Raw genomic sequence first — 15,400 nt, 5'->3', positions numbered from 1 at the left:
TCAATTATTATCGATTTATATGCAAAGTCAATATGTAATTTCCAAGTCAATTTACGATCCAAAATCATTCCCAAATGTTTAATGGAAGAAGAAAATGCGTAGTCATAGCCATTAAATTTTAAATTCTCTATTTTTGGGATATTATGTCTTTAAATTATTATTTTGGGATATTATGACTCAAGCTTTAGCTTCAAAAATAATTATACTGTTGTTGCGAAGCTTAATCATTAGTTGTATATTATGGATGATTTAAAATTAATGGCTTCCACTCGAAAACACCTAGATCAGCTGCTAAAAACTGTAGAAACCTTCTCTAATGATATTAGTATCCACTTCGATCTAGACAAGTGCCGTATCTTAAATATAGTTAGAGGACAGGTTCAGCCCGGTGGTTTCGATTTGTAAAATGGCCAGAGGCCATGGGTGAGGCCAAATCGAGGCCGTGAGTGAAAACCCAACTAACTTATGAGTTTTTACGAAGCGCAAAACAGCTTAATTGGTCATATCTCAATAGTAGAAATTTTTTTAATATAATAAATACGTATGCCTTTCCGCACTTAGCTGCTTATTTGCTATTAACAGTTGGTCAAAAACGGATATAGAAAGTCTTCAGCGGAAAGCAAGAACACTTCTTACAAAGGCAAACAAAAAACATCATCCCCGCAGTGCAGTAGAGAGAACATTACCGCGGTATCTAAGGGGAATAGGGAACTTGCACACTTTTTTTATTACACAATAATGTGCAGTTTTGTATAAAAATGAGATTTCCAAAATTTCACGTTTCAAAACTCATAATAACTTAGAAGTACAAATTTAAATTCTTCTGTATTTTAAAATAGTTCAAACGATTCGTGACGTCTCATAGTTTAACTATATGGTTCCGTTTATGGTTATATTTAGGTATGAATTTTTAATCGTCTTTAGGGGCCAAACGAAAGACAAACAAAACTTTTTTATCTTTGATACATGTTTTAAATTATGTTCTGTTGTGATTTATATCATTTTTTTCGAACTTAAAATTTTATGCAAGTTCCCTATTGGATAAAAAAATTGCTAACTTAAGAACCTATTTTCAGGCACATGCTGAAAGATGCATTTTACATCGTGCAATCCGTGCAGTAGATGACTCAACGCCACTTAAACTGAGGGATCAAAAAATGCGCATAAACCGCCTGTCTAAGCAAGAAAAAATGCGTATCTGGATGGGTAAACCTCTGCACGGGCGGCATGTCAATGAGGTTAACCAAGACTATGTCGACAATAAAGCGTAGAACTATTGGTTGGTATCAAGAAAGATGTTTCCCGAGACAGAGGGTTTCCTACTTGCTATTCAGAATCAGGTTATACCAACTAGAAATTACCTGAAGTACATTGTCAAAGATCTTCAGGTCCAAAACGATAAATGCCGATATGGATGTCAAGCCCAAGAATCCATCCAACATCTTACCAGGCGCTGCCAGGCGTTTGTCGGAACTGATTATAAAGAACGCTACGACTCAGTAGGAAAAATTATTTACCAAGAACTAGCTAGCAAACTTGGACTTCTCCAAACCGACCATCTCCCTTATTATCAATACGTAAGAATGCTTGCAAACGACCACTACAAGATATACGCACAAGTGGCACCTACACGTACAAGTTGCACGCAATAGACCGGGTCTCATACTAGTTAATAAACTTACTATAATAGGCAAATACCATTCTTAGAGGTGGCGATACCTAGCAGCAATAATCTGCGTGTTAAGCACAACGAAAAGATCGCCAAGTATACATAAAGACCTCGAAATACAAATAAGGAGACAATGGAGAATGGAAAGTATCCAGACAATACCTATTATTCTTTTTACTACTGGAGTCATTCCGAAGAACCTCATAGAAAACATCAAAAAGCTGGGTCTAAATGCTGGAGCCCAATCCTTTTGATACCCTAGGTATCTGGGATGAGTGAATTTTTCCCGTAAAGGGAGTGTGAGCCGTAGGGCTAAATCTGAATAAAAAGCTTTTTAGTGAAGTCAAGGGAGTAATTTCATTAAGAAATGTATAATGAATAAAATATCAAAAAGTTTCATTCCAAAAGTGGGTGCTTAATTTTTTCATTACACAAATGAACTGCAAAATTGATTGTTTTTTTACGAAAATATACATTTTAGAAAAAAAACTGATCTGACCATTGACAAATTCAGAATATTTTAGACAATCATATTATAGATTTTTCTAAAATTAAATCTGCAGCTTCTATAATTTTTATTTATAACGCCGAGATAGACTCGTGTTACCTCTATTGCAGCATTCGACAGATCGCGCAGATGATTTAATTTATCATAACTTTTTCGTGAAAGTCGATGGAGGTTCAACAAAATTAGGTACAGTCACTGAAAACCTTCCGTGACTTTACTTGCATGTACCTGCGAGATTGATACTAGGGCAGTCAATGAGGGTATTCGGCTCCGAATTCCATCCTACTACATCTATTTACCTGATATTTTCACAGGAAGTAGGGAATAGCTCAAGAAACAAAGTCTACCCTATGCCGATGTGCGCTTTTATCTTGGGGGTGGTTCCCACCCCTTCTCGGGGGTGAAAACTGTTTTGGTTAAAATAGCTACGGAAGAGGCTAGAAAATCTAATTTTAAGCAAAAACTGTTCTATAATTATTTTTTGAAAACTCAATACTTTTTGAGTTGTTGAAAATTGGCCATTTTCATTGAAAAATTACACCTTTTCGGACGGATTTTTGCGAATACCTTAAAAACTATGCATCTAACAAAAAAACTATATAAAAATTTCTGTAGGTTATAAAAAACACAGAGATTTGTTCCTTCATCAATCTTCTAGTTAAAATACAAAGAGGGATATGGTAGGTAAGAAGAGTTTGTTTTTTGCTGCATGCTCAAATCGGTGTATTCAACTTGAAATAACAGAGAAACTGTCGGTTTTAAGTGTATAATGATACTAATAACTTTTGTAGTACTTGAGAAGACCTTTAAATTGAGCAATACTAAATGTCGATTACATTCAAACTAAGCGGAATATTCTGCAAAAAAGTTGACGAATAATGTATTTTAAGAAGAAATGAGAAGTATATTTAACCCCTCATCCATCAGAATTTAAATACATCGTTTTTCTTCTACAATACTTTTTATTGTAGTGTTATTTCTATGTTCAAAAAGTTAGAGTGGATTAAAATCAATGGTTATTGAGAAAAATAATATCAAATTATAGAGCGCATTTTTAAATTTTCTTAAAAATCTTCCCTTTCCTCCATGTAACTCGAAAAACATAAGAGATACGAAAAAAACAACACAAAAATGTAGGGCTTTTTCAGATAAAACTTCTCTTTTTATTTTTCATTACGGTATTATTACTTATTTTTTTAATATGGAAGGAATACAAATTAAACAAGAAACAAACTGTATTACATAGTACAAATGAAAATCTGGCTCACCTTTTTTTGCTTCTGCTAAACCTGTTAAAACGACATCCTTATAACCCTTTAGCGGGTTTTTATCTTCGTAAGGACTAACTAATGTTACTTGGTGTCCAGCTTCTACAAGACCCCGTCCTAGTGCATTTCCAAGAATAAAATGGCTACGTGAAGTCATAGGGCAAACTATAAGGATATTATAGTTATGTACAGAATATACTAATGTGGATAAAATTAAAATAGTTAGCTTCATTATATCTGTAACAAAAAGACAATAATACAGGGTGCGGCATTAGTGTGACAAAGTCCAATTACTTGTTTGTCGTAAGAGATACGAAAAAAAGTTATTTAGGTAAAAGTTGGGGCACAGATAGGACCATAATTGAAAAATATTTTCAAATATACAGGGGCGTGCGTATTGATAGGGTGGCACAAACTTGAGTATGTTTTTTTAACTAGAATACCCTGTATATTTTTACATTTTTCCTCCTCAATGTTTCCTTTCATAAAATATAAGGTTTTGTAATATTATACGAGGTAGTTTAAAAGATAATTACGTTTTTTTTAATTTCGTATACATAAAATTTTGTTATTTTCGCAATATTTACACCCTGTAGAATTGTAGTGATTTGACATCAAATTTTTATTTTATGTTTAAACGATTTCTAATATAGCCTACTATTGTTAAACATTAACAGTGTAGCGAAATGTTTAATTTTAGTATACAGGGTTGGTCGAAACTCGGAATGAGTATTTTCTGAGATTTTTTTTTAAATGGAACACCCTTTATTTTAGTATTATAATAAAATGATATTAGTCGATCGGATAGCTCAGTGCGACTAGCGGCTGACCCGCACTTCACTTCGCCGTGAGGCACGAGAGTTCAAGCCCAAGCCAGGCCATCGGAAAAACAAAAAGGCTAACGCGTCAGTATAAAATTCTAAATATGAATCTGGCGCTTAGACTGGAATATGCGGGCATCTGATCGACCTATGAGGGAGCAGTACGGCAAGGGATAAGGGCTTGCGGCTCGGTGATACTCCCCCGTAGATCCCTACCGAAGGGCGTTGACGCCTAAGAACGGTGTATATACATACAATAAAATGGTATTATATGGTACTTTTTTTATTTCTTAAGCATTCCCTATACCTAAGTGCTTTAATTTGTAAGTTATTCGTGATTCTTTAAGCCAAACATTAATTGCAACAAAAATTACGTGAAATTTTATCAGGTGGCCGAGAAAATATTCAATAAAAAAACAATTTTTCGAAAAAAAAAAACCACAATCTAGCCTGATCCTTCATTTATTAATATTCGATGAGATATCCAAATAAATTCGTAGTTAAGATTGTTGGTGCGCAAAATATTAATAAAAACATACAATATTCTACCTAGTCGGCTATGACACTAAATTTGCTTAAACATTTGATATTATACCATTTTTATAGTTCCAGTTGCTTTGTTACCGTTACTAATATGCATTTTTCTAATAAGGAACTGATTAAGATTTAAGATTTTTGAGCTAGTAGAGTATAACAAAAATTTGCTACTAGCAATAAGAATTTTTCATCAGAAATTCCCTGATAGACGACAACCAAGAAGAGACACGTTTGAAAATATACTAGAATGGTTTTAACGGACTGGACACTTAGATTATGATAAATCTGATAAAACAAAAACTATTGTAAATAAAGAAAACAGGAATTAAATGTAATCCTTAGTGCCTCTGAGGACCTGCATATTAGTACAACCGTTCTTAAAATCTAAGTATCTATCTAGTCTGTTGAGACCATTTTAGTATACTTTCAAAGTTTCTCTTCTTGGTTATCGTCTATCAGGGATTTGCTGACGATAAATTTTTAGACAAAGTATCTCATTTTTGTTATACTCTCCTAACACAAAGCCATTTGAATCAGTTCCTCATTAGAAAAATTAATATTGGTAATGGTAATAAATCAATTGAAACTATAATAAATCGTATAATGTTAAATGTTTAAGAAAATTTTGTTTCATAGCCAACTAGGGAGAATTTTGTATGTTTGATTAATATTTTAAGCACCAACAACCTTAACTACGAATGTATTCGGATATCTCAGCCAATATTATTAAATTAAGGATCAGGCTAGATTATTATGTATTTTTTTTCAAAAAATTATTATTGATTGGATATTTTCGCGGCCACCTTATAAAATTTCACGTAATTTTTGTTGCAATTAATGTTTGTCTTAAAGAATTACGAATAACTTACAAATTAAAGCACTTAGGTATAGGGAATGCTTAAGAAATAAAAAAGCACCATAAAATATCATTTTACTACAATACTTAAATACAGGGTGTTCCATTTAAGAAAACACTCAATCCGAGTTTCGACCCACCCTGTATACTAAAATTAAACATTTCGCTATATTAATAATTTTTAATAATAACAGACTATATTAAAATCGTTTGAACATAAAATAAAAATTTGATGTCGAATCACTACAATTCTACAGGGTGTAAATATTGCTACGAAATTAACAAAAAAACGTAATTATCTTTTAAACCACCTCGTATAATATAACAAAACCCTATATTTTAAGAAAGGAAAAATTAAGGAAAATCCCAAAATGTAAAAACATACAGGATGTTCCATTTAAAAAAAACATAAGTTTGTGTCACCCTGTCAATACGGACGTCCCTGTATAGTTAAAAATATTTTTGTATTATGGTACTATGTGTGCCCCAACTTTTATCTAACTTTTTTTCGTATCTCTTACGACAAACGAGTAATTGGACTTTGCCACACTAATGCCCCACCCTGAATATAAAACAGTTCGAAGCTTTGGATCCGAAAAACTAAAGGCTTCTACTGGGACCAAGTACTGGTAAACAACCTGAATTCGTGTTTTCTAAAATTACAAAGCTAACTGACGATGAATTAGAAAAGACGAGGGGGAATCTAAGATTGCATTTCACTACCTGACTATTCACCTCGATAATAATTCCAATGCATCTTAGTTCCCTGTACCCAGAGGAGTAAAACTAATTAAAAATGAAAGACAGCTTATATTTCAATTCGTTCACAGATGACCACCATCCTCTTACGTAAGTTTTGCACCTTTTTAGGGATCATTAGAGAGGCTCCCTGGTCTACCCTGAACCGAAAAGAAAATAAGCTGTCTCCCAATGCCGAATTATACAAATAATTCGCTTACAGATGCTGTAGCGACATCTAGTCCAGGGTAATAAGGATTTTCTCAGGACACTCAAAGATCCAGGTAGCTGACTACTTTTTTAGTTATTGTAGACCTATAGGAAGAAAACCTACCTTTTTTAATTATTAACAATTTATTGCAAAAATTGCGATTTTTTCGATTTTTTGCACCCTAGTCAAAAGCTAAACAATTGACATAAAACTACAAAATTTAATTTTTTAGAACATTGAAAAACCTTCAAAATACCGATTTTAGAAAGTTAAAAAAATTATTTGTTGCTACACAAATTGCAAAATAAATGAAAATCGATATTTGTTAATAACTTTTACTAAATTTAACTTAGAATTTTAGGGTTTCACCCAAAGTTGGCTATTTTGGTACTTATCAAACTCTCAAAATTTGAGACCGACCCATTAATTAGTTTAAAAGTTATTCTATTTGTTTATCCCAGAGACATTTATTTTGCAATAACATAAGACAGAAAATAATGAACATTGGGTAATTCTGAGTATGCCAAACGAAAGTAAAAACTAATAGTATCAAAATGTATTAAAAAAAGATAAAAAAATTGATCAATATAATCAAAAATCCTAATGCCAAATTTTTGAAATTGTGTAGTTTATAAACATTTAGAATAACTAGACAAATATTGTCCGTACGAACAATCTTCTTATATATCTGGAAAGCTAGTATTTTAACACACATTTTCAAATAAAAAACATTAGGGACAAAGTTAGCCATTTGTTTTTTTTTAATTTACAGCTAATTTGTTTATAATAATTAAGGAATTTCATTGATGCCATTTTAAATAACGGGATTTGTATTTTTTGTTAAAAAATTTGCATAAACATTGTATCTTCACAGCACCCTCTACGGTTTTTCAAAATTGTAGTTCAAACGGTTACTAGGGGTAACCTACGAATCCACCCAGTTAAAATACCGAAAAAGCAATTTCAAACCAATACAATTTTCTGTATCTCCGGATCAACTCAATGGATTTTCATCTTTCTTTTTTTGTATGTAATTTCTACGTACATTACAAATATGCAATTTATTAATAAATTTATTAATTAATAATCAGTTTAATTTGTTTAAACAATTCTTGAAAAAATATATTTTTACAAAAATCTATTTTTTTATTCATAGTATGATATTTGTTAATCATGATAATCAATGATCATACAAAAATTTAAAGTTCACTTTAATAAATAAATTATTTTTATTAGATAATTATTTATTGAAGATAACTTATTTATTAAAGTATACTTTAACTTTTTTTACGATTAATAATGACAGTCTGATTAAAAACATCGATTTTGGGAAAAATTATTTTTTCAAAAATTGTCTAAACAAATTAGATTGTTTATTAATTAATAAATGTCAAATTGTAAATAGACAAATTACATATTTGTAGTGCACAGAAAATTTAAATACAAATTAAAAAAGAAAGATCAAAATATATTCAGTAGATCCCGAGATATACAAAATGATAGTAGTTTTAAGTTGCCTTTTTTAGTTTTTGAACTCGTGCATTTGTCGGCTCCCAGCTCCCCCTTCATTTATAATACCACGACTAGTCACCAACTGAACAACGTTTTTAAAAAATCGTGTAAAATACCAACTTTTCGAATATGTAAAATGATTTTTTCTACGGACAATATTTTTAAAGTTGTTCTAAATGTTTATAAACTACAAAATTTCAAAAATTTGGCATTAGTATTTTTGACTATATTAGATAATTTTTTTTATCTTTTTTTAGTACATTTTGATAGTATTTTCTACTTTCATTTGACATACGCAGAATTGCATTATCTTCATTATTTTCTGTTTTATGTTATTGCAAAATAAAGGTCTCTGGGATAAATAAATAGAACAATTTTAAACTAATTAATGGATCGGTTTCAAATTTTGAGGGTTTGTTAAGTACTCCAATACACAACTTTGGGTGAAACACTGAAGTTCTAAAGTAGTTTTAACAAAAGTTATTAAGAAATAACGATTTTAACTTATTTTGCAGTTTGCGTAGCAACAAATTAACTTTTTAAATTTCAAAAATCGGCATTTTGAAGGTTTTTCAATGTTCTAAAAAATTAAATTTTGTAGTTTTATGTCAACTATTTAGCTTTTGAATGGGGTGCAAAAAATCGAAAAAATCGCAATTTTTGCACTAAATTGTTATTAATTAAAAAACGGACGCGAACTTGACTGACATTCCATTTATATATTTTTTTGACATTACATCAAAATTGCCTACACGGTCAATACGAACTGCAGTGCCATAAAATTTTTAAAGCACTAGTGCCTTAAAGTAGCATTTTTAACGCTCGTATGGAGTGCTAAAAATTGCAATTTTAACACGGTTGTAGAAAAAACGCTTTAAAACGTGTTTTTATGACTCATTGCACTAACTGATAAATAGACATCTAAATATAGCTAATGGATTTAATAACAACTCATTAACTGCTACAATGTTGTGTAGGTATTTTCATATTATATACCATTATGCAAAAAACAAATTTATCATGTTATTAACATTATTTATAAATTTCTGGAAAAATAAGGGGTTTTTCCAATTATTTCAGTCAAGTCTTTATGCATTTTACCTTCAAAGCTCTCAATATTAAAGGACTTTTGATGGTCTATGTATGTACATACGGCGGTTTCCAACCTATCTATCACTGGTGGTACACAATATCATTATTTGAGGTGGTACGCAAAACACCAAAACACTGGTTTGTTTGATAGTTATTTGAACCGATTTGTAGATTATTTGAACTTCATTCCGAAGTTTAAATATTAGTAGCTAAACAAAATCATGAACTGAAAGACCCATCCACTGACGAACATTGGTTGTGCCAATTATTAGTATATTTGATTAATATCTTTATAAATATTAAGGATTTCCACAGTTTTCACTGTATTCCTTCACTCAACCGTCCTCTACAGTTCTTTCTGTATTGCCAGTCCCCTTCCTGTAGATTTCTTCTCTCTATTGCTTCGTCCACTTTATCTCTGTAGAATCTTCGGGGTCTGCCTCTTTTCCTTTTTCTATCGGGCTCCACTCTGTTATTCGGTTTATCCAACGATTTTTGTCTGCTGTTCTGACATGTCCGTACCAGGTTAATATCTTCTTTTCGATGTAGTCAATTATGTCGGAGTTCACTCCCATTCTTCTCTTAATCTCTATGTATATTAATGTTAAAAATAAAATAAAAATTCCATTTTTATTCAGTTGCAATGCGAAGGCAAAACCGTCTTATTTTTCACTTAGAACAGGGAGCGCAAACCAGCACTCTAAATCGGCGTGATATTTTTATTTTATTTTTATATTGGTCTTTACTGCTTTGAGTAACTAGGTCCATTTCCGTTGGAATTTACCAGCTGAACAGACGGGGTCGTAAATTTTAACTTTTTGAATTCCCTCTTGTCTTCTTTGCTTCAGCATCCATCTGGCTTGCAATTTTTAGAAGCTATGGAGGTGTTACCAGGAAAATGGACCAATAAGTTTTTAATTAAAAATCTTTTAGTAATGTTTTGAATAATTTTCAATATTATTAATGTTTCTATGAAGTTGAAAACTTTGCCTTTGCCTTTTATATTAATGTTATTTATTCTAACTCTCTTTGTTACTCTGCAGCTTCTTAGAAATTCCATCTCTGTTGCTCTTATTTTATTTTTGGTTTTCTTATTTATTGTCCAATCTTTACACCCATAAGTGAGCATACTTCTTGTCACGGTATTATATATTCTTCTTTTTGTTTTTATGCTGATGTTCTTATCCCACAGTATCGGGTTCAATTTTCGTATTCAGTGTCTTGTTTGTCCTAGTCTATTTTTTATAGCTTCCTCAGTTGTTCCTTTTTTGATTATAAAACCTAAGTAATTGTTACGAAACTGCTTTGTGGCTGCATCCCGTATCTCCGGCTTTTACAATATATAAGCACAAGAGACGACGAGTATAGAAGAAAGCAAATAAAGGACACTTAGGCCACGTATTTACCTTCTTCTCGTGTAGGAAAAGGACCGAAAGACAGTTTCAGGTACTCAAATCTGAGTAAAGATGAAAAAGATAAAGGCACTTTTTGTTTTCATTTGATTCAGAGTTGGACCACCATCTCCATATAGCTATTTTAGCATCTATGCATCCTCAGTGGAGCTATGCAGTCACAACTCTAAAGCAAAATCAACAAACCCTGCCTATTTAAGGGAAAACATCGCGATGCAATGAATCCACGTTTTGAGACGAAAACAGCGACATCTCTCGTAATACCAGGAAGACGAAAAGCCCAGATGCACAGGTTACTACTTTTATACAATTAGAAGAATTGAAATAAAAATAATAACTAATAATTTAAATCCAAGACTTTTCGTTAAGAAACTGTTTTCTGGCTGCATCCCTTATCTTCGGCTTTTACAATATATAAGCACAAGAGACGACGAATATAGAAGAAAGCAAATAAAGGACACTTAGGCCACTTATTTAGAATAGAATAAAATAGAATAGAATAGAATAGAAATATGCTTTATTGTCATGAAAAATTGTACAATTTTATCGACAAAGCTTATAAAAAGTCAAGAAAACAAAACAATAACAATCCAATTTACTAAAATTACATAAATCGTCAATATGTTTACAATAATAAAAATAATAATGAAGTTAAACAGAAGTAAGCAATTGCAAAATTTAAGTAAATTGCAAATGCATAGTCTACCTAGTAATTAATAAGTTTAAAAGTTAAGCTGCTGCATATGACACCCAAATATAGACGAAAAAAATGATAATAAAAATACTACTTGTGTAAAGGGTACTGTAATTTCTTAGTTATTGATTAAGAAAATCTTCTACTGAATAATATGGTCTTTCAGATAGGTAGGCTTTTGTCAGTTTACGGAATTTGGGGAAAGATGCTGCAGATTTAAGTTGTAGAGGGAGATGGTTGTAAAGTTTTTTTGCGGAATATAATATAGATTTCTTTACTAACTCAGAGGACGGGGTCGGCATATAGACGTCAAACGTAGAATTTCTCGTGAAGTAGTCATGATTAGGTCTTGGTGGAAAGACATGTAGATGTTTACGAATTAAGCAAACAGTTTCTAAAATATACAAAGATGGAAGGGTTAAAGTTCTGTGATCTTTGAAGTAACTTCTGCAATGTTTTGTTCTTCTGAGGCCAAACAGATATCTAATTGCTCTTTTTTGTAATTTGAAAATAACATCGAATTGGGCAGCTGTACCAGAACCCCAAAAAGGAAGACCATAACGAAGATGTGACTCGAACAAAGAAAAATATGTTATTTTGGAAGATGCTACATTGAGTTCATTCGAAACAGATCTTATAGCATAGCAAGCTGAGGATAGTTTCTTCCTTAACAAATCGATATGGTGGGACCATTTAAGGTTGCTGTTTAAAAAAATACCAAGAAATTTCACAGAATCAACGGTACTGATCTGGCTGTTATTAAGAGGTAAGGGTTGAAGGACTCCTTTATAAGACAATGCTATTGTTTTATCTACGTTAAACGAGAGTAAATTAGAGTCAGACCAGGTTTTTATTGTAAGTAGTTCAGAAGTTATAGTAGCATGAAGAATTGCAATATTTGAGTTGCTCCAAGTGATACTGGTATCATCAGCAAAAAGAAAGATTTTTCCATCGATTTTTAGCTAGTGATGTCATTAATAAAGATAAGGAAAAGTAGAGGACCCAATACTGAACCTTGAGGTACCCCACATACAATGTTTTTGAGACTAGAGTCTGTATCATTTGCTCTAACCAGTTGTTTCCTATCATCTAAGTAAGATTGGAACCAATCTAAAGAAATACCTCGAATTCCGTAGAAATTTAGTTTTCTTATCAAAATGTTATGATTTACACAATCAAAAGCTTTGGCGTAGTCACAAAAAACGGTGGCAGTGTGAAGATTATTGTTCAGTGCTTGATAAACCTCATGTAGTACAGAAAAGATGGCACCAGTGGTGCATTTATTATTTAAAAAGCCGAACTGATTTTGTGATAAAATGTTGTTTTCAACTAGAAAGGACATAAGTCGGGCTTTTATGAGTCTCTCAATAATTTTGGAGAGTACCGGTAGTAGTACAATAGGTCTATAATTGCAGGTATTAGATATTTCACCACCCTTATGAAGAGGAATAATAAACCTTCTTTTCGTCTAGGAAAAGGACCGAAAGACGGTTTTAGGTACTTAAATCTGAGTAAAGATGAAAAATATAAAGGCAATTTTTGTTTTCATTTGATTCAAAGTTGGACCACCATCTCCATATGGCTATTTCAGCATCTATGCATCCTCAGTGAAGCTATTGCATCGCGATGTTTTCCCTTAAATAGGCAGGGTTTGTTGATTTCGCTTTAGAGTTGTGACTGCATAGCTCCACTGAGGATGCATAGATGCTGAAATAGCTATATGGAGATGGTGGTCTAACTCTGAATCAAATGAAAACAAAAACTGCCTTTATATTTTTCATCCTTACTCAGATTTGAGTACCTGAAACCGTCTTTCGGTCCTTTTCCTAGACGAAAAGAAGGTAAATAAGTGGCCTAAGTGTCCTTTATTTGCTTTCTTCTATATTCGTCGTCTCTTGTGCTTATGTATTGTAAAAGCCGGAGATACGGGATGCAGCCAGAAAGCAGTTTCTTTACGAAAAGTCTTGGATTTAAATTATTAATTATTATTTTTATTTCAATTATTCTAATTGTATAAAATAGTAACCTTTGTATCTGGGGCTTTTCGTCTTCCTCGTATTACGAGAGATGTCGCTGTTTTGCGTCTCAAAAGGTGGAAAAATTGCATCGCGATGTTTTCCCTTAAATAGGCAGGGTTTGTTGATTTTGCTTTAGAGTTGTGACTGCATAGCTCCACTGAGGATGCATAGATGCTGAAATAGCTATATGGAGATGGTGGTCCAACTCTGAATCAAATGAAAACAAGAACTGCCTTTATCTCCAAGTAATTCTATTTATCTGTTCCTCTGATTTGTTTACTTTCGTCTATTTCTAGTTGTTTTATTTCTGTATTCTCCGTTGTTAGGTAATCAGTTTTCTTTAGGTTTATTTACATCCCATTCTTTGTATATGGCCCAACACCGAAATCTATCAATCGGTCAACTGATTAAGTAAGTAAGTCTTTGTATATTCCTGTTCCAGTTTCCTCATCATAAAACTGAGGTCATCTTCGCCTTGTGCGATCACTATTTGGTCGTCAACAAAACTTAGGGTATATAGATATTCGTTCCTTACTGGTATACCCAGATGGTATACTGGTATACCCAGATAGTGATATCTTTACCAGACTAAATGGTTTGCATTTGGGGTTTTTCAAAATAAACCAATAACTTGCTTTGTTATTATTGATAATGATTGTTCATAAAGAACATAAAGAAGATAATGACTGTCTCGAAAGTCTTGAAAACAACTTAATGCACCATTTTCCCACACTTGAAAGCTTCGTTACGGATAATAAAATTAATATTATTTCTAAGGTATAGTTACGCTGTAATATCCTTATTTTCCTTCTTCCTCGTTACAAGCAATTCTGCTTGTTCATTGTCAGATTGATACCTCTATGGAAGGTTGTCACTCCATCTTTTGCGCAGTAGGTCGATACTTCTTCTAAAGATTGGTGATTTATCTCTTGTTATATAGCAGCAGTGGCCAAGCTCCTTGATAGTCCGAGCCATTTTTCAAAAGGGCCTAGCCGGGTAAGATGGTGAAAAGTGCCCCCAACTCGATTTAAATTCCATATAGGCCATTTTTTAGCACATATAGAGGAACTCACTTTCTGAAATTTTTAGCCCCTTAGGTGGTCACTTGACCCCCCTAGAGCCTAATTAGGCTTTTTATGTTTTTATTTTTTATCTCAACCGCATCAAGAGCTAGCCAAAAACTTTATTTAAAAAAGTTGTAAGTTTTAAAAAGATCTATATGAAAAATTTTTTTTTTATATTTTTTGGCGGAAATTCGAATTTTTAGAACAATTTTAAACTTTTAAATAACTCTGAAAAAAAAAACTAAGACACTCGTTTTTACGAAAATCAATTATAACGTGTATTTTTGCACAATCTTTCACCCTGAATTTTTTCAGATTTTTAAATTGGTGAAACGTACCTTTAAAAATAAAAAACCGCATTTTCTCGTTTTTTTTTCGTTTTTTGTTACAATTTTATACATATTTTTCAAAAAAGGTAACACCGTCACTAGAATAGGTAAAAAACTGAAAAATAATTGGGGTTTGCTTTATAAAATTTTTTTGTAACGCCATCCATTTTCAAGATACAGGGCGTTGAAGGAAACAAAATTTTACGCATTTTTTACGATTTTGATGAAACTACGGGCAACATTGTAATAAAACTTAGCGGGTTTTGAGAGGTAGTTATTGTGCATGTTTTGACATACAACTAAGGATTTGATATTCATCATTGGCGCGCATGGGGGTAATTGTCTGAACTTTTTAAAGAATAAAGATAGTACGTCACTGACATATTTTAAATTAACAATCGTTTTTGAATTCCTCGTTCAATATGTGACAAAAAATCTATCTTCTTATTTTTTCATACGACGCACCATTTTTATTCAAAAAATAAAAGATCTTAATCCTTACAAAGCATTCAAACTTCTAGTAGTTTCTACATCTACATACATAAACTCGTACATCCATTATAAAAATTAATTCGAATACTTTGGAAGCGTTAAGATATTTTATTTTTTCCAACAAAACGGCGCGTCGTATGAAAAAATGGGAAGATAGAATTTTTGTCACAAATAGAACG

General features: G+C 32.1%; 1 protein-coding gene across 2 annotated transcripts in view; it reads right to left on the bottom strand.

Annotated features, from left to right (window-relative positions):
• LOC126881515 (UDP-glycosyltransferase UGT5-like) overlaps positions 1–15,400 on the bottom strand; it is an 81,163-nt gene that overhangs the window by 49,210 nt on the left and 16,553 nt on the right. For both annotated transcript variants that reach the window (XM_050645812.1, XM_050645813.1), the window contains exon 2: positions 3,446–3,682. In XM_050645812.1, coding sequence (XP_050501769.1) covers positions 3,446–3,677 — 232 coding nt within the window. In that variant the 5' untranslated portion in view covers positions 3,678–3,682. The remainder of the gene's footprint in view (positions 1–3,445; positions 3,683–15,400) is intronic.

Source organism: Diabrotica virgifera, chromosome 3 (genome assembly GCF_917563875.1).
Source record: "Diabrotica virgifera virgifera chromosome 3, PGI_DIABVI_V3a".
NCBI classification, from domain to species: Eukaryota; Metazoa; Arthropoda; class Insecta; order Coleoptera; family Chrysomelidae; genus Diabrotica; species Diabrotica virgifera.
The sequence above is the reverse complement of the archived record's forward strand: the minus strand, read 5'-3'. Positions and strand labels throughout refer to the sequence as shown.